The sequence below is a fragment of the Cupressus sempervirens genome, chromosome 5 (assembly GCF_028749045.1).
Source record: "Cupressus sempervirens isolate cs-2001-9-10 chromosome 5, ASM2874904v1, whole genome shotgun sequence".
Taxonomy (NCBI): domain Eukaryota; kingdom Viridiplantae; phylum Streptophyta; class Pinopsida; order Cupressales; family Cupressaceae; genus Cupressus; species Cupressus sempervirens.
The window spans coordinates 863,722,243-863,748,365 of NC_143122.1; the positions used below are offsets into that span (position 1 = coordinate 863,722,243).

The 26,123-nt window shown below is 36.1% G+C and overlaps 1 protein-coding gene across 5 annotated transcripts in view; it reads left to right on the top strand.

Moving 5' to 3' along the window:
* The window catches only part of LOC149558648 (histidinol-phosphate aminotransferase, chloroplastic-like), a 103,544-nt gene that overhangs the window by 62,976 nt on the left and 14,445 nt on the right, over positions 1-26,123 (top strand). For all 5 annotated transcript variants that reach the window (XR_016365052.1, XM_089832778.1, XM_089832780.1 and 2 more), the window contains exons 8-9: positions 23,962-24,104; positions 24,371-24,511. Coding sequence is in view for 4 of the 5 variants with exons in the window: in XM_089832778.1 (XP_089688904.1) it covers positions 23,962-24,104; positions 24,371-24,511 (284 nt within the window). In the remaining variant the exon portion in view is untranslated. The remainder of the gene's footprint in view (positions 1-23,961; positions 24,105-24,370; positions 24,512-26,123) is intronic.

The following is a 26,123-nucleotide window of genomic DNA, read 5'->3' on the forward strand; positions in this document are numbered from 1 at the left end:
TCTTGATGACAAACTTGATAAGTACTAAGAAGGCCCTAAAGTTTAATAATCTGATTTGATGCTAATTTTTTTCTATTTATAATTTTATAATATATTCATATTGCAGCAGCAAGCACATTGATATCACGTCTTAGGGTGAGGCTTCTGGAAGTGGAATTAAGGCTCCATATAACCCTGATGCAGACCCAGTTGTAGTAGCAAAGGATAGGGGTTGGAAACATACCATCCTGGGCCACAAAAAAGGAGTTGTTACATGTTGGCTTGCGGTGTAACATAGACCAGGGGAGGCATAAATAGATTGAAGTATCACCTAGCACATATACCTAGGTGTAATGCTAAAAAATGCAAAGAAGTACCCCAAGATGTTATGCAAGTCATGCAAGCTCTTCTAGGAGAAAAAATGGACAAAAAAGAATTGAAAAAGAAGCAACAAGAAGATGTTGGTATTTTAAAACTACTAGATTGCTCTAAATCCAATACAAGGATGCAGAAGATAAAAACAAGCCTAAGGACTAGCTAGATCCCATATTTAGTAGGATTAATCTCAGATTTGGACCAACTTCAACAGAGTACAAAGACTTTCTACACTTTAGGCTCTATAGGGCCAATGCTGGTGTACCTTAGGGATTTGGAAATGATGGGTTTTCTTCTTCAAGTATTTGCTAACTAATATTCTTCTTTCAGATCTATCCCCTATAGGAGATAATGGTCAATATTCTTCTTGGACTTGCAATAAACTCCTTGATTACAGTAGCTAACTATAACTCAGAGGAAAGCTATTACAAATAAGTAATGACCAACAATTTGATTCTTCATTACATAATGGAAAATTGGTTTTGATTGATATACATATTGTGCAACTAGATGAACATATCAACTTGCAATTGAATTAATTGATCAGTGCCTTATCCATTGTTATACAGAGTCAAACTAGTTAACTCTATACATATTTAATTGACTTGCAATTAAATTTGTCAGCAGTTAACCCTTAATTTCATTCTTATGATATCCCTCCCATATACCTAAAAACCCTATCAATTCTTGAAAGCATTTACTTAACTCTTTGAATTAAAAGCAATCAATGAAAAGATATACAACCCATCCAAGCTGCATTAAAGTGAAAGAATTTTGTTCATTTCAATCCCAAAATTATAGATATACGAAAATGGAGATAAAACTCAGACACACAAATATGCAGAACTTTCCTTTGTATTAATCTTCTTTGAAAAACAATATAGTACTGGTATGAAGCTCAAAATATAAGTCAAGACATGACAAAACCTGTCATTCAAGATTCAATGTATTCCTAGATTTGCAAAAGATTGAATACACCATATAATTGACACAAAAAACTGGACCGATTGTGAATAGCATAAACACTAAAAATTCTACAGACTTCGGACCCTAACTCCACATCTTGGAAATCCTTATATAGAAGGATTGCAACAAGCTTTAGATGGGAGGACACATGTCAAAATCTTACTGGAAGAACGAGTGGCTAGATATTTTTGAAACTTGTTGCAGTTAAAACATTCTCTGCATTCGAACAAAAATAGGAAAGTAGTTGTGAAATCGGCAGGTGACACTTATTGCATCAGTCTTTAAATTAATTCCTTTTGTCTTCTGCTGCCTTTAATCGTGTAAAACTTTGACTATTTCCTGTCGGCAGAGCCTTAGTCTCTCCAACCGCCTCCTAGACATATATCTCCCTTTTTGTGGGCCATTTAGTTGCCGTAACTTCATGTAAGTCTTTTGTTGCTTTACTCCACTTGGCATCGGTTATGTTCGTTGATTCTAATCAATTAGGTTACTAAAAGGGATATCACTACCATCTTCAAAAATTGATGCTGTGCCTACTTGAGTTAGCTTTAAATCAAAAGAATCTGACCACTCTTGTAGTCCTTTAGTTTATTGTCAGCATCCAAAATTGGAGGAATGTAGGGCTCAATCCCATGTGATCAGATTTTCATCTTACCTTGTATAATTTGCAACTTTCCAGTAAAGAAGTCTATTTCTATCTCCAGGCCCTCCTTTACTGTGATGATATTATCTGGTAAATCTGGCTTCTTTGCCATTAACATGATCAACCTTTCCAGAAATTGAATGTATGGCCCCCATAGATTAAAAGTGGGTGATAGCCATGCAAGTGCTTCATTGCAAACATGCTCAATATCTTGTAAAGAAATATAGATAGCATGAGCCTGTTGAGAAATCTTCTTCAAAGTCTCCACTCTGTGGCCTATCATGCTTTTCAGGACAAATGTCCTTACCTTACCACCCTGCTGTGGAGATGGAGCATCAATGCTCATCCTTTTGGGCTCTGTTTCCTTTGCCTCTACTTCTGCAATCCAAGTGGACATTTCCACTGTGACCATGGCTGGCTGCTCTTGGATGCCTTGTACCTTGTTTTGCTTTGTATTAGTTAGTTGCTCTTTCAAAGATGCAACTTCTGCCTCTAACCCTTGAGCTTTGGCTTCCAGTGCCTCTATTCTTTGTTTATAGACATGGCTCTTCTTGAGCTCTTCCTCATAAAGTTTCCTGACATCTATATAGTTATAGAAAGATCTAGCCAGTATTGTCTCTATTTCCTCCACTTTGGCCTCATTCATGAATGAGAAGTGTTTCATTGCCTTAGAGATTTCTGTACTTGAGGTACCCTGAATGGTCCAGACTATCATATTTCCTTGCTTTGTGTTCTGCACATCCATTAACTTAGGCTTATTAGTTGCAGGAGCCATGCTCCACACTGCTAGAGACTTGGAATGAATGTTAAATCCTGATCTCCTCTGAAGTCCATCAGCTCCATATGCTTCATAAGATATAGCATTCTCCTGCCTTCTTATTTGGTCAAGCATGAAAGATTGTTCCAGATCCTAGCTAGGTACTAGAAGCATACCACTTCTCTATACTAGGTCTTTAGCCTCTTTAGGAGTCATCACCTCACTCTTTGGATCATAGGCATGAAGCTTGTCAACCAATTCTTGCTTCTCCTCATATGATTCTCTTAGCTTCATTTTCAAAACCATTTCACTCTCTTTTATTTTGTAGAGGAAGCTTTTAAACTCAGTGGATTTGATCAATTCATCATCCTCTATAAATTGTTGAGCTTGGATGATCCTGTCATCCAATCTTGCTACTGCCAGCTCAGTCAGAGAATTCTTTGCTGCATTGATCCTATCTTGTATATAGTTCTGCTTCAGATCAGCAAAATATTGATTTGCTTCAGGTAGGATCTGCAATGTCCTTTGTTTTACCTTTTCAGATATGTGGATCACTTTCTGTCTCTTGTTACCCTTGGTAACCCATAATGCTTCAGTAGTGTCATCCTCTTGAATTTCCAAAGTTACATTTGGCTCTGGGCTATCAGGATTTATCCTTTCCTCTTCTCCAATGGTCCCTTCTGGCATTTGTGCCATGATCTCATCATGATCATTCACCATCTTCTTTATTCTTTGTGGATAAGGGATATCCATATAAACCTTTAAAGGTTGGATCTACCCTTTTTAGCTCCCTTTCCACCCTCAAAACATCATCAAATTTTTCTAACTTGTCAACAGCCTCCCCTTCAGCTACAATGTTGGGAATCAGGTCCTCATGTGGTAATTCTTTGGTATTTGGCAACACAATTCCTAATTTCTTTCAAGGTGTTTTTCATCCAATTGTCTGGGTCATAGATTCTATAGGGAGCAGTTGACAAATTAAAGTGGTGGAGGAAAGAATGGATTTGATCCAAGTATTTTTTTCCAATTGAAAAATCTCCTATTCTAAAACATCTACGCAAAAATGTGCCTCTATGCACTTTAGGCCCTAGGTATTCTCTGTTAACCATGAACAATTGCCACATGAATTCAATGATGGCTACTCTAGGAGGGATATATTTGGGCAATATGTGGGGCAGTTGAGGACAACCATAGACTCTCATGAGGGGAAAAGCTGGGAACAAGAAAATGTCTCCCCAATTGTGATCTAATCTCTTATTTTTAGGGAGGAGGGCTGGTCTCAAAAGACTTTTCAATATCTCAGGAGCCCTAAAGTAACTAGGGTCTAACATCTTCATAATAACATAACTAAAATTATTGAAAAAGGAAACATAGTCAGAGTAGTGAGAGAATCTGTCCCATACTTGTGTCCACAGTTGAACTGACAACTCTCCATTAGCATCAGATGTTTGATCGATAAAGTCTGGGCTAGCATACCCCACATTCTTGTATAAGATCAAGTGCATCAATAATGAGTAATGATGGAATTTGAAATTTCCCATCTCTCCACTCTGTGCCAGCCCAATGTTTTCTTTCATCTTTTTTAGAATATAGTCCACATAGTCACACACTCCACCATGATATGAGTCCTGTACATCTCTGGCCACAATGTACTCTGCCGCATACACCATATCAGATTCATCTTTGCCTATCACTTTGTCGACACCATACACTGTCTTCACAAAATAATTCTTGAACTTATTCAGGGGCATCATCTTCACTACTTTCTTTGGATAGTCCCCAACCTTCTTGAGGTCCATTGGGATGTGTTGCATCATGGATTGCCTTGTATAAGCTTTGGTTTTCCTTTCACACTTTTCTTGAAGGTCAACCAGGTCCAATGGTTCACTCATTGCACCATCTAATCCAAAGTCTTCAATGAAAGAAGCACGGTCCAATGTGCATAGAATGGTGCCATTATGTCTATGGAATGATTTGGTAGCTGGATTATATGACCTAATAAGGTTATTACCAAATCAACGACCACAAATACTTTTGGAAAGATGAGCTTCGCTAGATTCTTCCTCCATTGATTGTAGACAGGGATTTTATCCATTCTATTGTGATAGAAATTGTAATAACCCTCCTCAAATCTGCCCTCAAAAAAAAACTGATGAAAGCTCAAGGAATTTCATCAAACAATTCACATGCAAGGGACGTATGACTGATATAGTATTTCAGCTAGCTTTAAATGACTTTTTCTTCAATTTGCATCAATGAGAATCTTGTGCTAGAAGACTACAATGGACTACACAATGACCTAACATGGGTGTGCTACTAATTTTGACAATATTCAGTGCATATATATGATCTAAGCATGAGAAATGAACACCTACAACCAACTGACATTTTTACAAACAGTTGGTATGCAAACTAACTAGCTGATAAATAATGATATTAAATTGTTTAAATGACACCAGCAACTATTATCTTCTTAATTGCAATGAAAATTACAATGCTCATGAAATATGGCCAAGACTTTGGCATTTACATGGATTACAAAATGATAATGCTGGTATAATGCACACTTACAGCTGAAAGCTTATAACACCCTAAAAAGCAATACAAACAAAGAACCTGGTTGTAGATGGCTGTAATAATTTCCTTCAATGCTGCCCCTTCTGCTTTGCTTTTTTTCGAACTGCTTTTTCGGTTCTGCTTTTTCGGGCTGCTTTCTTCGTACCCGCTTTTTCAGCCTGCTTTTTCGGTTCCGCTTTTTTGGACTACTTTTTCGTATCTGCTTTTTCGGATTGCTACTATGTTGAATCTCAAGACCATATCTTTCAATGGCGTCAAGATTTCCAGCTTGAAGGGATTTCGTCCTTCAAACTATAGAGACATAATCTCCAGAAAATTTTTCAATTTCTTTGATATTTTCAAGCATCCTTAAAAGAAGCTCTTTCATTTCTTTTATAGTGTTCTCACAAGGGCTCCATCCTTCGTTTTCTCAATGTGGGATAAAACATAACTCCCTTTATATAACTTATGTCTCCAATGTGTTATAAAATAAATGGGACTCTTTTAATTTAAATATTTCTCACAAACTATAGTCTATGCATTAATAAAGTTAAATATTTAAATTTAACTTTATCAAATAGCTTTATCAATGCATAACAAATCTTATTAGTGATAAACAAGTCTTCTTGTCGATTTTAAACAATTACCATTGACATATCGTTGCCACTGGATGTCCGCCCATGCCCAAGATGACTTACTATAAATAGTAAGTATGCCCAACGTTGCCTCAAAACCCCTCAGAAAAACCTGCAACTGAAACTATCTAGGCCAAATGGCCTCTAAGTCCCATTAATGTCTTGGTTAGTCTACGGGACCCTGGGGAAATAGGCTAATGACAACATCATGCTATGAATGCTAAAAAGGGGACATTACAGAAATACTTGAATAACTTATACCCATTGTTATTAGGGCATATAACATCTTTGTAGAATGCATAAGGGCCTTGGAAATCATGATCATTTGTAGAGATGGCGTTGCAAGGAAATTATGACAACTTGATCCATTCATTTGCAAATCTGTTTGGTTTTCTCTGCCTAGTATTCCCTCCTTTGGAAGTAGAAGTCTCTGTAATCTCCATGTCTGCAGCTTGGATTTCTTCCACCTCTTTATTCAACATTCTGACTGAGACTTATGAATCTGAAAACTCTGTAATTGTTGCTGAAAACTATAAGTCGCTCACACTGAAAACTCTGCAACTACTGGAAATTCTCTCTTTCTACAAATGGTAACCTGTAATTGGCCTCTAAGAGTGTCTTTACGCTGTGCATACTTCATCAACCTTCTCTATGCATTGATTTCTTGCATGTACGAGCTATAAATTTAGTGTTCTCTGCCACCTCAATGGAGCGTCGACATAACTATCTAGCTCATAATTCTATGTACTTTACTCAAACTTCATTGGCCGAGGGCTTCTTGTTGTTTTTCAGCTCAGCAAAAAACGCTTTTTCATGTCAAACTCAGGGTTTATGATCTTACGATCCACTTTGAAATTTAAATCCTTCGTATCATCTTAGGCAAGGAACTTGGCCTTTATGATCTTACGATCACTTGGAATTCAAACCCTTATTGCATTCTCATAAGTCTAGAATATGGCCTTTATGATCTTACAAGCCACAACTTATTGTAATAGCGAAACACTGGAAACAATGTCTTTTTCTAGAGCCGCGAACTTATGTTGAACAATTTATAAACCTTTTCATAGCATCGCCAACATGTATCTTAGCCCTTACGATCTTACAATTATAGCTTTGCGCAACATTGGACTTCAACTTCTCTTACCTTACAATCTCTCAATTGCAGTCAACTAATTCTTGTTGTGACTTCAGAAGCTACCTCTTAACTACTGCCTCTGACTCCCGACCATACGCTGGCTGTTAACTTTCTTCATCGTAGCTCCGAAAGCTTTAACTTTTACCTTTATGATCTTATGCCTAGCATTGCTTCATAGCTTTGAAAAGCTCATGATTTGCCCTTGCGATCTTATGATCTACTGTTCTTTCGTATCTTCGGAAGATTAAAATGCCAGGTGCTTCAAAATCTTTATGCTCATGCGCTTGGCCCCATTTTATCCACGTGTCATCACGTTGCTTTCTCGTTTTGGCTAATCTTCAAGATCTGATGGTGTCAAGAAAATGATGGTCATTTGTTAGAAACTGTGTCTACAACCAATAAAAACGTGCCATTTGGACCCTATTCTGACACATTTCCTTGCTTACGATCTTACGATCCCCTCACTTTCGTAGCTTCAAAAGTCTCTCTAGGAACACTTACGCTTACACGATCTTCCATTTGTTGTAAGATCGGGACCTTCATAACAAACCTTCACGATGTTATGATTACATTGTCTACCGTAACATCGCGAGACCCATAATTCACCTTTACAATCCTTCGCTAGCCTTCACTTTGTAACATCAGGAGAGGGAAAACTTAGGCTTATGACTAGACGCTTGAAACCTCGATCGTAAGATCGTAATGAAAGATGGAAAACATGAAAATGACATATGATCTCCCGCTTGAACACAAAACCTAGGGTAAAGGTTAAAATTGATTGCGAATTTAAGAGATTTCTCCATGACAAGGTAGAGACATAATCCTAAGGACATCACAATATCCTACTAGAGCAAAATTTCAAACTGGGCTAGAGCAATGATCAGGTTAGGGTTGTTTCCTGGTAAACTAATAACAAATAAAGAACAAACCCTAACAATACAACACATTTCAAAATATTTTCACAATAAAAATCCAAAATTTTGGCACAGTGAAAATAAGGGCTATCAGAAGAAATGACACATCTAGCTCAAAAGGGATCTTCTAGTTTTCGCTCTCTATTATCTCCCACTCGACCTACTACTACTATTGCTTCTATAAGAGTGACCATTGGGACTCGCATTCATAAGAAAAGATCGACACTTGATTCCATCTTTGTTCCACGCATGACTCTAGGTGCACAACCATCGCTTGAGAGCATGGGTTGGAACAAAGAGAAGCATGATAATGCAAAATTGACACTTGGAGACTTTTTCATCTACACCAACATTTCATTCAATGCAGCAAGGTACTTATTTATTTAATTTATATGTCTTAGTTCTCTTTCTTTCAAGAGACAATAATATGTTTATTTTAATTTATTTACAAATTTAATAGTAGTATACTAATTTGTTTAAATTTTATTTAATTTGTTTTAGGTCCCCATATTGGCAAATTGCAATAGGGGGTTCAAAGACCCTAACGCTGACAAGCTAGGAGGCCTTATTTTGACCCAAAGCATGGCTGATGTAGAAGGTACAATTCAGGAGCAGCGTGAGGTGTGGAAGACGAAAGGGTTGCATCATCATGATTGATGGTTGGACTGATAGGAGTAGAGCACTGCTCAACATTCTTGTCTCCTCATCTGGTAATTGTAGATATTAGAAATTTAGAAGTAGAAATTGTACTTAGAAATTTAGAATCTTCATTAAGTGATTAAGTTTCTAAATTATGAAATTATGATTGAGCATTGATCATTATACTAATTTGTTTCTTTTTCCCTAGGTGTCACATTTTTTTTGAAATCAATTGATGCCTTGGGAAAACAAAGAATGTTGAATATCTTTGTGAGGTAATGGATGAAGTGATAAAGGATGTGGGTGAGGAGAGTGTGCTACGGATAGTTACAGACAATGTCGCAAATTATGTTGCTGTAGGTAAGCTTCTTATGGAGAGACACCCTTACTTATTTTGGACCCCTTGTGTTGCTCACTGCATTAACCTCATGTTAGAGGATCTTGGTAAACTCCCTTGGATATAAACAATTGTAGAGCAAGGAAGGAGTGTATATAAATTCATATATAATCATTCATGGGTCCTCAACCTTATGAGGAAATATACAAATAAAAAGAGAGTTTTTGCGTCCAGTGTTTACTAGATTTGCAACCAATTTTCTCACGTTGCAATCCTTGCTCAAGTCAAAGGGAGGTTTAAGACACATGTTTGTAAGTGAGGAGTGGATCTCATCATATGCAAAGACTGTTGCAGGGATTGATACAACTGATCACAGTTTTTATGAGGCTTCCTTTTGGATACCGCTCGTTGAGATTGTGATGGTAATTTTCTTTTTTGTCCTCATTTCAACTTTTTTGCTTGTGAAATTATGTTATAAATTATTGTTCATTTTTTAAAGAAAACCTTAAAGCTGATTGTTTCTCTTTCAACTTTCATAATGAATGCTATTCATAGAGTCGCTTGTTGGTGTCGTACGAATTGCTGATGGAGAAAAGCCCTTAATGGCCTACATTTATGAGGGCATGGATAGGGTGAAGGATACCATTCGCTCTTTTTTTTGCAAGAAACCGAGATAGGTATGGGCCTACAGGGGAGGTCAGTGCTAGGCGATGACACAATCTACTTCACAAGCCTATACATGTAGCTGCCTACTTCTTTAATCCGGCATTCCAATTCCGCCCACATTTCAAGGTTGATGATGAGGTGTAGAGTGGCCTCTATGATGTTGTAGAGAGAATGTTACTTGATGCAAGAGTTAGAACAATTGTAGTCCATGAGATTGAGATGTTTAAGAAAGCTCAAGGGGACTTATTTGCACAAGAGTTGTGCAAGAAAAACATGACATAACTGATGCCTGGTAAAAATCTATGATTCTACTTTCTAATTTATAATTCTATTACCATTTTAAATTGACAAAGTCAAAGTTATTGAATTGATTTAAAATTTTCTTGTTTCAGATGCATGGTGCGAGATGTTTGGCACTAAGGTGCCAAATTTATAGGTGATTGCGATTCACATCTTGAGCCAGCCATCTAGTGCATCAGGATGTGAGCGCAATTGGAGTCTATTCAAGCATATACACTCGAGGAAGTGCAATAGGTTGGTAGTGTGAACATTGAATGATTTTGTCTTTGTTCACTACAACCTTTGCCTTTGCCATAGACAGATCCAGGGTACCAATACATCACTGATTATTTTAGAGACTTTTTATTTTGTTGTGCCTTCTATTCATTTATTTTGTTTGTTGTTTATCTTGATTTTTCGTATGAATCGCCAATATGGTAACATATTCTTGTTTTTATTGTATCTTTCTCTCATTCTTGGGGAGAAATCTGCTTTAAATACTCAAACTTGATGCCTTTTGAAGTCTCCAAATTGCCCACAAAGGTAAAATTGCTGCCTTCATAAGATCTTTTGATGTCTCCTTGAGATGATTTACTCCTTGATGATAGTGCATTGCCTATTGAAGATATCTCACTGCTAATTAGAAGAAAGTTAGTGCTACAGCAGAGGCAAATGTGCTGCTTGTTGATTGTGAAAATGTCCCCTCTCCTTTCTTAAATAGGCAATTTGATGTTTTGAAGGGATGTTTCCTTTTCGAGGTCGATTTGTTTCTTTTGAGCAATTAAAACATTTTAAGTAATCATTGTTGTGTTCTCTTGTAGGCCGACTTGTTAGAGGGTGGCAATTGTATGTTTCAAATCATCAATTATCAATAAAATCTCACACTTTTGTCTTGCCACCAATTCTACTTTAACTATATGCGAAATTCAAGCATGGTAGAGGATTAAGTATCCTTCAAGGATTTTTCGTTACTTGGTCAAATTCACTCAATTTCCCAATGTTGTTTACTCTTCCTCTTAAGGTCTTCTCTTCCATTTGGTCTTGGATACTTGATGCATGTTCCAACCTTTATGAATGGAATGGCAGAAATCAAGAAGGCTCGTGGATTCTTTTCATTAGCCAGACAGAATTTAAGTAGATCAGAGGATAATGTTGTTGGCGTATTTTAGTATTACATTAATAAATAAGTTTTATTTTTGTTAATAAAACTATTGTTTCGTTTGTGTGGTTATGCAATTATACATCTGCTTCTATTTGTAAAGACTATTTAGAGGCATTATCTCACATCAAATATATGTTGCAATGCATAATGCTCTTCTCCCTCTTTGACGCAGTGCAAGGAAAGAAAGTCTTCAAAGGAGATGTCCTAACCCCCAACAATTAACCACACAACGGAATATACACATTAACACAAAGATATAGATCCAAACAACACCCATTCTCATAATAGAATCATAAGATTTTCATCCAACATACCCAGCTGGAAGGCCATCCAAGTTACGGCCAAATATATCAGCAATTACAACAATTTTACAAGACTTTGCAAGATCCCAACTCTAGCTAGCCTAGACCCACAATTTGTTAAGAAATCCCAAGAAGAATCTAAACTTGTGCTCGCAAGTCACCAAGCCCACACTTAGCTACTAGCTCTGCTAAACTTCGCTCCTTTCAACTACTTCATGCTGAAAATGAATGTGACTTAAGACATCACAAGACCCTCTACTTATACCAAACCAAGCCACAAGTCGGCCTAACAACTTACATTAAATAAGCACTAACATTAAATAAACCCTCAAGCCACCAGTTAGCTTGGCAACAAACATTAAATACAGGAAATAAGTAAATGCTTAAGACAAGCCCCAAGTTTACAAAACATAACTAACTCAGAGAACAACATGAAAGTATGCACCCTTAGGCATAGGTCCACATGCCATCCTATCCAAATCTAAGAGCGCACATGCCAAATCCCTTAGATCAAAGCTTGCTAAGACAATCTCCAAAGTTTTCCAGTAAATCAGGAACATGTTACCAACAACTACCAAAATGATTACTCCAAACTTGATGCGCCCTTATGACAAGTTTCTCCTATATGTCTCCAACATAACCCTAACCGCACAAACCATAAGTCTACAAATTTGAGCTCAATGCTCCTACATACAAGATTGGTAACTACCCCAGGATGCTCCTGCATCACTCTTTTGGGATGATATGTGGTATCGGAGAAAGGTGTAATCAGTTTGTTATGTGCGTAAGACTTTCGCTTGAGGGGAGAGTAATAGTGATTTTGAGACCATTGTTGATAGTTGAAAACAAAGGTAACACACCTGTGAAGAATGTGGTGAAGAAACTTTGCATTACTTGCTGAGATTTGGTGTGGAGTGTTAGCAAAATGCAAAAGTTGCATGCATTGATACAATTTTGGCATTAAGTTTTCAGTAGGTGGTGGATATTTGGAAGATATTAAACTTTGCATCGTCTCCTCACAAAGTATAAGCCTCTTCTCCATGAGTTACATTATATCTTACTTCTAATGCTTCCTCTGACACTCGAATCCGAACAATGCAATGAATGACTAGGCATATGAGGCTTGTCACCTCTACGTGTAACACGATGATGAAGGTGGCAGCAAATAATTGATAACCAAGTTGTTTGCAATGGTATGCATGAGGGGAGTATACAAGTCCACTGCGTTGTGTGTGATAGTGATTGTAGAACATGTGAAAGAGGTACATGTCAACCTATTTTGGTGTTAGAGATTCTTTTTATATAGCCAATCTATTGAGTAAATAAGGATAATGTATAAAATAACTACTATTGCCAAATTTGAATGATATGAGTTTCATACTTGGCAAATTAAAATACAATTGCTTTTGATTGAAAAAGATTTATGGGATATTGTTATTGGAATCATTAGAAAACCCCAAGATGTAGATGAAGCAACAAAGTGAATGGATAAAGATCGTAGGGCCACAACACTAATTGGTCTTGGTTTATTCGATACATACGTGTGTGATTGATTTATCAAAGATGACAAAAGAATTATGGGATGGGCTCAATATTTTGTTTGGTTCACAAGATTCTAGTGCCAAAATGTCCATAATGCAAAAATTATTCAGATTAAAGATGAATGAAGGTGATAATTTTGTTCAACATATACGCTCTTTTCATTCTCTTAATCAACTTGCATAAGTGAACTCTAAAGTTGATGATGATGATGCCAAGGCAATCTTACTAAGCAATATGTCATCAAACTTTAACCATATTGTTTTCTCTTTGAACAAAACGAATCCTAGGTTAGAACCTATAATTTCTTCTCTAATTGATGATGTAGAGCTAAGAAGGGTCATCAAATTGCCGAGGAATGTGATTTGGTTGCTTACAAAAATCTAACATGTCCACTGAAGAGAATTCAAATGTTATTATTTTCAGAAAAATGGACATGTAAAGGTGAATTGCATTCAACGGGTCAAAGATCTCATTGATGAAAAGGTGAAGAAAAATACAACTTGTATTATGATTGAAGGTAGGACACTTTTGTGGCAATGCAATACATACAAATGACTCATCTGATGATAACAACCCACCTCATGGCACAAGAATTTATGAAAGATCTGTGCTTTAAAGGATAGAAAAGATCATATGACGCTGCAAACAATAGAGGGAGGAGTTTTTCTATCATCTTGAGCTGGCTTCTTGCTCAGAGATTATTCATTGCTTGAGAAGCAACCTATTTATGTTCTTGAAAAGCCGAGTCTTTGTAGATTTGTCCTTGAAGAAAAGAGGGGGCTTGACATACTTGTGTCCTTGAAGAGAAGAGGTGGCTTGGTATCACGATTGTCCCTTTAAGGAGCGAGGGGGACAAGCTTTGAATATGATTTGTCGAGCACTTGAGGAGGCATTAGACACACTTGGAGGAAATGTGGACTTTTGGAGGAAAGATGTCTCATGTGCAAGCATATCTGTGATGATTGTCTCCACAACACTTGAGGAGGTGTTATACACCCTCAGAGGAGATATGGACTTCCAAAGGAAAGGTGTCTCATGTGCAACACTGGAGGAGGCATTAGACGCACTTAGAGGAGATGTGGAATTTCAGAGGAAAATGTGTCTCAGTGTGTAGGAAAGGTGGGAACACTCATGTTGTGCAGATAACTTCAGGTTTTGTAGTTAGGAGATCCACTGTGTAGTATCACCATCAAAATAAGATCTATATAATTAAAATATACATGAATATTTAACGATATCATAAACAAAATAATTATAATTTATAATCATATTATAATATTGCATAATATGTTACATTAATGTTAAAGTAGGATAATTAGATATTATTATATAAAAGGTTAAAATATAATATTATATAATGATTAGATTAATAATCAAAATATATCAATTGAAATGTATATAGTATGCATTATATATATAATAATATTAATATTAATAGTAAATAATAACATAATAATATTATTATAAATAAATAGTATAAGTAATTAAATGAAAAGACACATCTTTTCTCATATCAAACTTTTGAAGTATATGAAGAAATACTTAAACACCGAAAAAGACATAAGAGAAAACTAGATATATGGAATTTGTCTCCAAAAGTTCAACTTAGGTATTTAAGCTAAATTCTGTAAGGTCCTAACAATGGAAATTACACATTGATGCTGTCAGTTTGGTGTTTCTTGAGTGATCAAGGAGGATTGGTGAAGGCACTTCATCAAAGTCTCCAAAAATGGTTGGGTTAAAACCGTTGCAACTTCCACTCTTCTTCGAATTAATGTAAGGAGGGAATGTCGGCGTATTTCAGTATACATTAGTAAATAAGTTTCATTTTTGACATTTGTTAATAAAACTACTGCTTTATTTGTGTAATTATGCAGTTATACAATTGCATTTATTTGTAAAGCCTATTTAGAGGCATCATCTCACATCAAATAGATATTGTATTGAATTATGCTCTTCTCTCTCTTTTGTGATGATAAATTTATCCATAGAGGATGACGGAATCTGCCATCCTTCAAGGAATTTTGTTTATCACTTAGTCAATCTCATTGTCAATTCTCATGTTAATTCCTCATTTTGTCCTCTGGTCTGATTTTCATCTTCTTGTCAACATTTATCATTCCATTTCACTTCATTTTCTCATTGTGCAACTTAGAAACAATAGAGAAGCCACTTAGTCTAAGGCAAAATTTAGAGTTGTTTGAGGATTTTCACTTTCCCAACCTTGGTTTTATTCCTTTACTCTTAACCCTTTATGTTTTCATTCCTCATAACACATTTGGAGGTCTTAGTGGATGTTTTCACCACCTTCCCTACAAGGTGGAATTTAGAGGTGTTCTAGGATTTTGAATCCTTGTAGGATGGCAGATTCCACCATCCTTCAAGGAATTTTTCCTTTACTTTGAATCAAACTTGCCAACTTATTTTCAATTCCTATCTTCTTCATGTTTCACCTTGTTTTCACTATGCAAGTCTTGGAGGGTGACGAAACCTGCCACCCCTCAAGGATGTTTCCACATCCAAATCCATGTTTATATGATGCCCGTCTTATTACACGTCATTCCTCACTTGTTCCTTCACCTCTCCCATTTAGTGTGCTAGTGTATTCCAATAAACTATGGATTGGATCCAAGGTGGAATTGGGAGGTGAGCAAGGATTATGAATCTTTGGAGGGTGGCGGAATCTGCCACCTTCCAATGAATTTTCTTGTTTGATTTTGCAACTATCCAATGAATTTTCTTGTTTCAAACTTCATCTTTTCACACTTTTTTCAGTCCTAAAATTTCCATTACCTCTCTCCTCTTCTAGGACCGGAGACCTAGGAAGTAGGCAAACTCCACCTCTTGAAAATTCTTCTTTGATTCACAACTTCGTCTCAAAAAACAACATTTTAGCATTTTCTTTCAAAATTTTCAACAATTCACAATTGAAACTCGTAACTTGCCTTTACAAGGGGTGGAATTTTGGGGGTCGCTAGGATTATGAATTGTAGGACATGGTTGAATCCCAACCTACTGCCAAGCTTTTTCATTTGCAAGTTAACTCCCAAATTCTGTAAGTCAATTTGTTCAGTTTAGAGGGTGAGAAGATTTATAGAAAACATAAGTTAAAAGTTATATTTTTATATAAATACTATGAGAATGTTTGAGATAGTTTTCAACTCCACAGGAGTTATAATAAAGATTCTAGTTTTAGAAGATTATAAAAAATTCTAGACTAGCCAAATTTCAGGATTATCACTAATTGAAGAATGTTACCTTCCATAATCTTTCTTGACTTTCTAAGGTAAAATTGAAACTAGAACAAGGAATTTCTAATGATTCTAACTCATTTCATCAAAACCACTTGGGTTCAACTTCATATCCTTGACTAGCTTAGCCCAATTCTCATCCACATCCCAAACATTCTTGACTTTCCAGCAGTCCAAAACCAATTAAGACCATCTATGACCACCTAAAAGCATCTAAGACCATTACTTCTAAAGAATAAAAAGGGGACCACCTTTTGCAATGGGGTGATGGCGTGAAAACCTCACAATAGGTCCCAACAAAGTTAGATATACAACATTGATCATTACATCAATGATGCCTTTTTCTTTCATGCTGCTTTGATGTTTCCATGATTTCTCTCTCAGGCCTTGTTGACTTAGGCCATTTCTCTTGGACCTTGATTTTCATTTTGATTTCCAACCTTATGTTGCTCCTAAGTGATTAAATTATTGAGAGGTGGTGCGAATCAGTAATCAACCAAACACACAACTTTTTCACCTTTTAAATCTCTAACTGATTATTAACTTAAAGCATCAAATGAAGCATCCATCACAAGAAATCATTCACACATTTGATATATATATTTTGGTTACACAAAAACCCAACTTGGATCAAAACTGCAATGGGGATTAGTACCCACAAATAATTTATACTGTTTAGAAGTACACCTTGTTAGAAGCTTAACCTTGTTAATAGTTTACAAAGACATTGTTAGGTTCCACCTTGTTGGGGAATATACCTCTATCCTTGTTAGGAGCTTTACCCTGTTCAGAGTGTTAGAAATAGGGAATACTGAGAGGTGGTTTGTGAATTGGTATTTCATAATAAAATTGCTCAAACCTAGATATCTTTAATAACTTTATAACTTGCATATGAAAGTAAACTATGTAAAACAATAAACACAACCATAAAATAAAGTAACTCATAACACCATATTTTGTTAACTAGGGAAACCCTGGCTAAGGGAAAACCTTGGTGGGGATGGTACCCACAAATGGTCCACTAGTCAAAAGTATCTGGTTAAAGATATTGACCCTATTAGGAGTTTGTTACATCGGTATAGTGTCTCGGTCCTTGCTAGAGGATTTAGGTGTTGTTAGAAGCCTCAACCCTGTTAGGAGTTGATATTACAATTTACAAATGTATGCAAGATGAACCCATTGCCCAAATGTGCAATATACAATGAAATTCTTCAATACAAAAGATAGATCCAAAAACTTGTGCTGATATCTTCAATATCTAATATATGCCTTTTCTGCTCTTCACAAAACTTGATCTTCACTCCAATCCTCAATCAGAATTCACATCACATAACATAGCATATTCATATTACAAAAATGTGCACACCCAACTTTGCATTCACAACTTTCCTTTTTACCTCGTTTCTTTGGTTGTCAGCCTTCATCTCTTCACATGCTTGGCAAAATACAAAATTGAATCTTGCTAACCTAGGGTTAACATCTAGGATGTCGTCCCTAATTAGTTGAGTAATTATTTTGGGAAACAAAATAATTCCTCAATCCAAAATACTTAACTCTTTATCTTTACTCTGTTATGTCTACTCAACCCTGTCGTTGTAAAACCAAAATATCTTAGTCTGTACTGTCCTACGTACTTGCATATGTCATCCTTATAGTTAGTGCTAGCTGTACCTAACTGCACACATGTCAATATTGCTTCTGCGAACTGGGCTGATAAAAAAGGTTCCTGTGCTGTTAGATGTATTTTGTGACACTTAGACAATTTTCTGAGTTTACATCCCAAAACATTATCTCCAAGATCTGTTGATTTGATCTAAGCTATATGTTGCCATAAATGACAACATCATATCCTGTTAACCTAGCAAAATTGCCAATACTGAGTAGCCTTGTTAAAGGACTTTGAACACTTGTTAAAATGTCATGTTGTTAAAGGATTTATAAAAAGGACCAGTTAGAATGCACCCGGTTAAGGGATTTCACCTGTTGCAACTATTAGGGAACAACATAAAGATTGATATGTAGAACAACACTACCTCTGCTTGATTAGATGTACTTAAGTTCTCTTTCTCTTCTCAACTCACTTCTCTTTGTGGATGGATTGCACTTTCCAATTCTTCACTTACACAAATTGGATCATGATCACCAACATCAACTTTGTCCTTCATTCGCCTGTTTATACCGGTTTTGCCTCTTCCACCGACTTAACACAACACTAAACCTATTACTATTGGAAAGTTCAAGTATCTTGTTTAGATCCAATTGCCATAAGATGATATATTATGTTGCAAACCACTATTCACGTCCACTTCAACTAATTCATAGTATTTTGTGCTAGAGGTCAACATGTTTTGACCTGTCATGAGCTTCCGCTAGAATCTTCTCCACAAACTCAATCTTGATCTTTGTGATGCCAGATCATCATCTCAATGTGTACATCCATGCCACTAGATTATGGCCGACTCATCTAGATTCATCACAACTTCAACAATTGTCACTAATGACTAGATCATTGATCATCACTTAAGAACTTGTTCTTTGTTAATCTATTTGTTCACGGCTTCATCTGTCTGTTACAGCTTCAGTAGTGACCTCCAACTTGAAATCGTCTCACCTATCACCTTTCCATCCTTGAAATGGTTTACTTTTCATACAAATGAGTTTCTATGATAATTATATCAGCTTCCTTGTCTAGTGAATATCATCATGTGATCACTTTACTCCATTCACCATCGATTTGATAAACCAATCAAACCACATATCATTTGTCACTAACTGTTCTAGTAGTTGCACACATCACCGATCATCTTACCTTCTCTTCACTAGCAGCAATCAACATATGCGTCTCAAGATATAGTCATAATGATCTCTTGACAATACACAACTCATTTTTACTACAACCTTCAATTCTCCATAATTATGCTTGGCAACATACTATGAACACTAGGTTAGTAGTTGATATCAATGACAACACAATGACTGATCATCACACAATCAATCATCACTCTTCTTACCATCATCACATCATCAGTTATGCCAACACCTTAAGCCTCTTCTTTTGCTTGGCATGCCACTTGAAATTGCCCTTGGATTCAAGCTTTCATGTTGATTCTTGAACTTGCAAGCGTCTTTAATGTTGATATTGGGCCTTCCTTGTATTGATCTTGGAATCCCTTGCTTCTGTGACTTGACTTTGGTATTCACAATCTTAACTCTCCTTTTTACTTTCATCTTTCTTGAAGTTGTCTTGAAGTCATGATGTCCTTCGTTTTTCCATGTTACCTTTGATATTGCAATGGCTCCTCATCTTGGAGTCTCCATACACTTGCTTGATTATCATCGTGTAATCAATCCTCTTTACTCCATGAATAGATCCTTGCAATGCAAGATGAAGATAATCATTATTACTTTCAATCAGAATTTGAGGAAATTAACTTATGAAAACATCTTGGACATGATTCGCAAACCTTCAACCTTATGCATCTTATGAAATCAATTTCTGATTTTTAATCTAAGTCTCAATTTCTTGAGTTCGAAATACTAGACTTCCCCTTGAATACGCCCAACAAATCATTAGTTCAATTAGGGCTTCACTTTATACTTTTCAGCAAGGTTGATCTCCTTTGACGAGATTTAGCACTCAACTTCAACCTCTACTATTTTCACTTGCTCTTATGTCTGCTCTGCATTTATGCTATTTGTTTGGGGATTGCATTGAACTGAATTGAGATGAGGTGCTCAACCTTTCTTTTATATGTCTCCTAGTAGTTATGGCCGTTGGGCTTAAGGAGGCCAACCTATCGTTGGGTATTTTGAATTTGATTCAACTATCACTCTTTCCATAGAAATCTAACTTGATCACATTTAGCTTTATTTCAAACGCCCTTTTCCATGGCCAACTTGGTTAACATTTTCAAGTTTTTCCTTTAGGGAGGGGCAAATATCTTGAAAGGGCATTCAATTTGGAGCCCAAGCAAGGTTGGATTTCTGACCTTTCTTGGGCTCTTGCATGAATAATATTGAAAGCCCGAGTATGTGTTATGCTAAATTGATGTTGCTGCAGTTGTATTAAACAAAGGAGATTCAAGCTCCTTTATAGATTTACAAAGACGATGTTTCTAAAAGAAGCAATCATGAACTAAAGACGAAATTTGAAACTACTTAATAAACTAAAGAGTAACTAAGATGACCATTAAAGGAACATTACAATTTTCTAATACAGTCCCTTAATGGTCATTGTCTAGTAGTTGTCTTTTGTTGAAAAATTCTAAAAACCATTTTGGTGATGCTGAGACCCTCCCTGGATCTGCAAAATGTTCATGACCAAGAAACCAAAATCTATCTATAAAAGAACAGAGAAGGGTGCCCTTTCTTCAGAGTGCCCTACAAAAAGAGACAAGACCTTACCACAGACTTTGCCAACAAGATGAGTTTGTCACTAATCCTCCCAGAGATATTTGACCAACAATCATCACAAAACATCCAACTTGATGTTGGATAATGAAGTTGCTCTTCCTTGGAGATAGAGACAAACAGTGAGAATAAGTAGCACAATTTTGAGGAAAAATCAGTAAACCCTCTAAACTTTGTAGATGAGCACGACACCGCAAAATAGACTGCAAAAAGCTATAATTTTTTAAAGGAAATAAATCAGAAAAATCAGACACAAACTTTCAGATGAAAAATCGATCAAAACCAAACTTACATAATCCGAGACATGGATCAAAGAATACAAAGCTTCGTTCTTTAGGAAAAATGGTAGAACTTAACAAATAATTTTTGAGGAAAAAATTATAAACCCACAAAGGAATCCCACACAACATTGCAAATTACAAAATCAGAATTTTTTTGAGGGAAAATATTATGAAAATCAATTAAATTTTTTATAAGGTAAAAATTTATGAAAACCCATCAGATAAATTTTTAATGGAAAAAATTATAAAAATCCATCAAAATTTTTGTAAGGGCAAGAATTATGAAAACCCATCAAAGAAACCTTTGTGTGGCAAAATAAGAGACTTCGCATGGTAAAACAACACATGCAACTCACATGCAACTCACATGCAAATACACACCTTTGAGAATCAGAGACTTTTACCCTAACCAAGAAATCACGCAATGAAAACCCTCAACCAATCTTTCGATTTTCAGCAAAAATCTTTGAAGCTGAACTACAAAAATTTCATAAAATATCTATAGCGATTTTTATTTCAAAAAATTGAAAAAACAAATTTCTGGAAAGTATTCTAGATTAAATGAGTCTCAAATTTTTATTTAAAAATTCGCCAAATTTTCTGAAATCCCATTGATCCACACCATAATCGATGTTGTTGTAGTTGTATTAAACAAAGGAGATGAAAGCTCCTTTATATATTTACAAAGATGATGTTTCTAAAAGAAACAATCGTAAACTAAAGACGAAAGAGACTAACTAAGATGGTCATTAAAGAAACATTACAATCTTCTAATAGTTTGTTCCATAACATCCAGATTTTTCTCTTCATCCTTTGAATTTTCACCTTGGTAGAGTCAGATTTTTGTTTTTATTGTTGGAGTTTTCACCTTATTGTAAATGGCATCTTATTTTGCATTTTAGAATTTGCCCCAATTATTGGGCAAAAATCACTATGGAGTTGGGCTTGGAGCCCCAAGGAAGGCGAGGTCGTAATTTTGACCTTGCATGGGCTTGGAGTCCCAAGTGTTGATAATATTTGTTGACATGATATTTGAATTTGCGAAGTCTTTTGGATTTCTTTTTCAAATGTCAATCAGATTTTCATTCCCAACTCAAATTCTTGCAAATGCTTTTTGAGAGTTAAAAAGTTTGATCACCAAATTTACGGTGAAAAGATTGGGTAGTTTGAATACTTGGAAATTTCATAGACAATAACTTGATCACACCTCTTCCTCCAGTCTCTTCCTTGATTGCAAGTTAAACTTCAGCATAGGTTTAGAAACATGAGCCCCGATAGCTGAGCTGAAATCATCATGCCTTTGGGTTTGGAGTCCCAAGGAGACATCAGAAGTGTGACCTTGCTTGGGCTCCTACATTAAGCTCAACTTCAAGATTTTACTAAGTGTTGGGCAGTTTTCATGCAACTCCCAAATTTTCATCTTGTCTCCAGGCCTTCATTTGTGCACTGAAATCTAAATCTGTATCTCGTGATTGAAATTTGCGTAAGGGCTGTTTGAAAGTTGGATATTTTGTCATGGCAATGAAGTTGAGTTTGAACAATGATGCTTGGTTTCACCCTCTTTCTCTTAAGCATTTTCATTGATCCGTAGGTCGGTTTCCACCCCTAATTGGGCTTCAAGCCCCAATTATTGGGCAGAAATATGGCTTTCTGTGGGCCCCGTGCCCCAAACAAAGGTTGGAGTGTTGACATGGCTTGGGCTATTTCACAAAGATTGTTTTCACTAATTCTCAGGAATAGCAATCAGATTCCACCTTTGTTTTCTTTGGTTCCCATCAATATTCAGATTGAATTCCTAAAGTTTGCCTAGTTTTCTCTTAAGAATGAGATTGAATTCGAGTCAAGTGTTGAGAATTTTCATTATGTTCAAATCAGAATTAGGGGCTTGCTTGATTAAATTGCCCCATCCAAGTTGGAAATCAGGTAGTTTTTAGGATTCTTGCGTGGGCTTGAACTAAACATCTGGCTAAGCATATGGATCATGACTTGACACTTGAAACTCATCATCCACTACAAGATCCTAACTTACAACTAAAACCTGACTTGCATCTCAATCTTGCCCAAGTTCTCTACCTTATCAACATCTGGGACTTCAAAATTGTTGGCAAACTAAGACTAAACCAAGAAAACCAAAACTAAGACTAAACCAAGAAAACCACTAAACTGCCAAGCAAAAAAGTGGGAGTCCCCATTTGCATTGGGGTGTGTGTGTTTTCAACACAACACTGTGTATAGCCAAAATTTTCTCTGGGTCGAGTTTAATCTCCACAATAAATAATTTGTATTTTTTCAACCAGTGAAGTCTTCTTGTAGGGAGTCTGGCTTAGATGCCAGGGGTATGTCTTCCATAAATTCAACTTGGATGTGTATCTGGGCATGTTTGTTGGGATCTGCCACAGGTCCACAGCTATAATTGGATATTAAGGTGAAAAGTGTGATACATAACCATTTTATGTGGCAACATGAAAACAGCCAATTTAATAGCTTTTTCTCTTGGTAGCCTTAAGGAAAGGAAAGGAAAGAGCTTTTAAAGTCCACAATATTATAGCCATCTGTTTGTGGGTCTACATATGGGACGGTAATATGGGATTGCCCTGTAGTCCTTGCAGGGGACACCTACATTTTGCTACAACCAAGGTGTACATAGCCTACTCAACAACCTCTCTTTTAAGAGGGTAAGTTCTCCAGCACCAGGCCAACAAAAGAGGCCAGAAAGACCGACCTTAAGGAGTACCTATTTTCTTTCTTGTTTAATGACTCGGGAAATGTGTCTCCTCCAAACACATGATGTAACTAGTTGTTTTTGTGATGTTCCCTGATTTCGTGCTGCTTTTCCCTGCTCTGCTGTTAGTTTCTACGCAGCTGCATTTGGGTTTCGCTCTTTGTAGCCTTCAGGCCTGCTTTGTAATAGTTTCCCAGTCTAATATTATAAAATTAGAATAGCTTTTGTACACGATTCAAACTTTACCCCTAATTAAAACTAATTATATTTTCATTATTGGGCACTGCATTAAAAAAAAACCTTTGTTTCAATGTTTTGCTTTACTAAATATCTCACTGTTAGGGGATTTCTTTAGGTCAACCAAGTGAAGAAATCAGTCAAGGGCTTACTTCTACAAATGGTGTTTACAGGTTTAGCAGGCCTTCGAGTTGGATATGGAGCTTTTCCATTGAGCCTCGTGGGATATTTCTGGAGAGCAAAGCAGCCATACAATGTTTCTGTTGCAGCAGAAGTCGCTGCATGTGCAGCACTTAAAAATCCAACTTATTTACAGGTGTGGGTTAGTTCATCTTCTGTTTATCCCATTGTTTGGAGAAAAAACAAGTTTTGATGCTAATGCTAACTCTGTTTAGTTGTTTTCTCCTTGATCTGCATGAGTGCCTTTGCCTGCTTTATTGTAAATTGAATGCATCAGACTTCCATGGTGGTAGACTTTCAGAATGTGTGCTTCTGAAATCACTATATGGGAACCTTTCAAATCACAATGTTTGAGTGCCTATTTTTAGTTGACAAATCAATTTTGTTTTGCAAATTTTGCAGAAGGTGAAAGATGCACTGTTGGCCGAAAAGGAGAGACTGTATTCGCTGCTGCAAGAAGTACCATTTTTGAATCCCTATCCAAGCTATTCAAATTTTATTCTTTGTGAAGTAACTCAAGGGAAGGATGCCAAAAAAATTAAGGTACATTTCTTTGTGCTTTTACGATTTTGCTAACTGAAACAATATAACATGCCGTATTCTCTCATTATTTAGCATCTACCTCCAAGATTTTGTTTTCTTTCTATGTTACATTTTTGGTAATGTCTATTCATCTTAGTTTGTTTATTCTTATGTTGCGCATAATTTGTTTTCCCATCATTAAAAATATAAAATGAGACTTTGTGACACCCAATTTACAGGTTACTGCCTGCCTGTTATAATTTTCTCATCATTTAGCATCTATCTGCAAGATTTTGTTTACTTCCTATCTTATATACATTTACAGTATAGATTACTCATCTCAATTTGTTCTTATGTTTGGGTAAACATATTTTTCCCATATTTCGCAAATTTGGCTTTGGAGAGTACCTGGCAAGCTCAAATGTTTTGATTCAGCAAAAGCTTGGTAACTTAAATTGTACTAAAATTTCTTATAAAGCACTTGAATTTTTTTAAAATTCAATTACAAAATGTATCATATAAATCTAGAAAACCCCGTGGAAGTGTTTTTCTACTAAATTTGATTCTTTAATAATTGTGGATTACAAAATGACATCATCATGTGAAGCCGCATAGTGGAACTAGATAAAATAGCTAGCTACAAACCAATAGTTATCATGAATTTATGATGATTGTATTTGAAAATCATCATCATAAATTTCATATCTAGGCAAGTTAAACATTACAACTTTTTTTGCATTTTCTTCTTCCCCACCTAAGTGAAAAATTGAGATGCAGAGAGAATGGTCCTTGCAATCGATTTTGGCTCCCTGCTTGGCATAGAAGATTTTGCCTGTGGCTCCACCTTGTTGGTAGATGGAAGTGGTCCCTCCATCGTATCAATGACATCCAATCCAATCTCCCTTGCTTCTGTTGCAGCCACATCTTCCATAACTTGCCTCTCTAAATCGGCAATCTCATCCTTTGTAAACAAGGGGGCCTCATTATCTTGCATGGTCCAATCACTTTAGGGATCAATCCAAATCAACAAGTTTGTTTGGATGGTCCTGCACCTTTCTCATGTGAACCTGAATGTTATATTCTGCAAAAATAAGATTATTGAAGCAGTCTTGAGTCAACTTATTATGCTTCTTTTATTTGTATGGCACCAAACAAACTCCAGTAGTGCTGACAGCTAGAAGCACTACAAGGTTGAGATAAGTAAGAGGGCTAGCCTTTGCAAATTTGCAATATTTCCACCCCAATCTTCCCCTCAAGAACATGCAAATAGGTTTTTGTAAGTAAACAATACTGTTAATAATTGTAATTTATAACTAGCAACATGTAATGTCCCCTAGTTGGCTAGCTTGAAATATCGGGATGATATTCTCAAAACTTTAAATTCAAGAGACTTCTTCCCAATAAATCTTAAAGATATGAATTTAGTTCTCTTAACAGTATGAGATATTTTTCTTATTGAGCAATTCTTATAAAGATAACATCTATTTGACTTAATACATCCTAATTTGGGGAGCTAATTTGCAGAGATGACTTATATCATGCCATTAGAGCCATCCCATGAGGTACATAACTTCAGCTGCTTAGTTAATGACGTGTTCAAAGTTGAAGGCACACATAATGATGGTCACCAGAT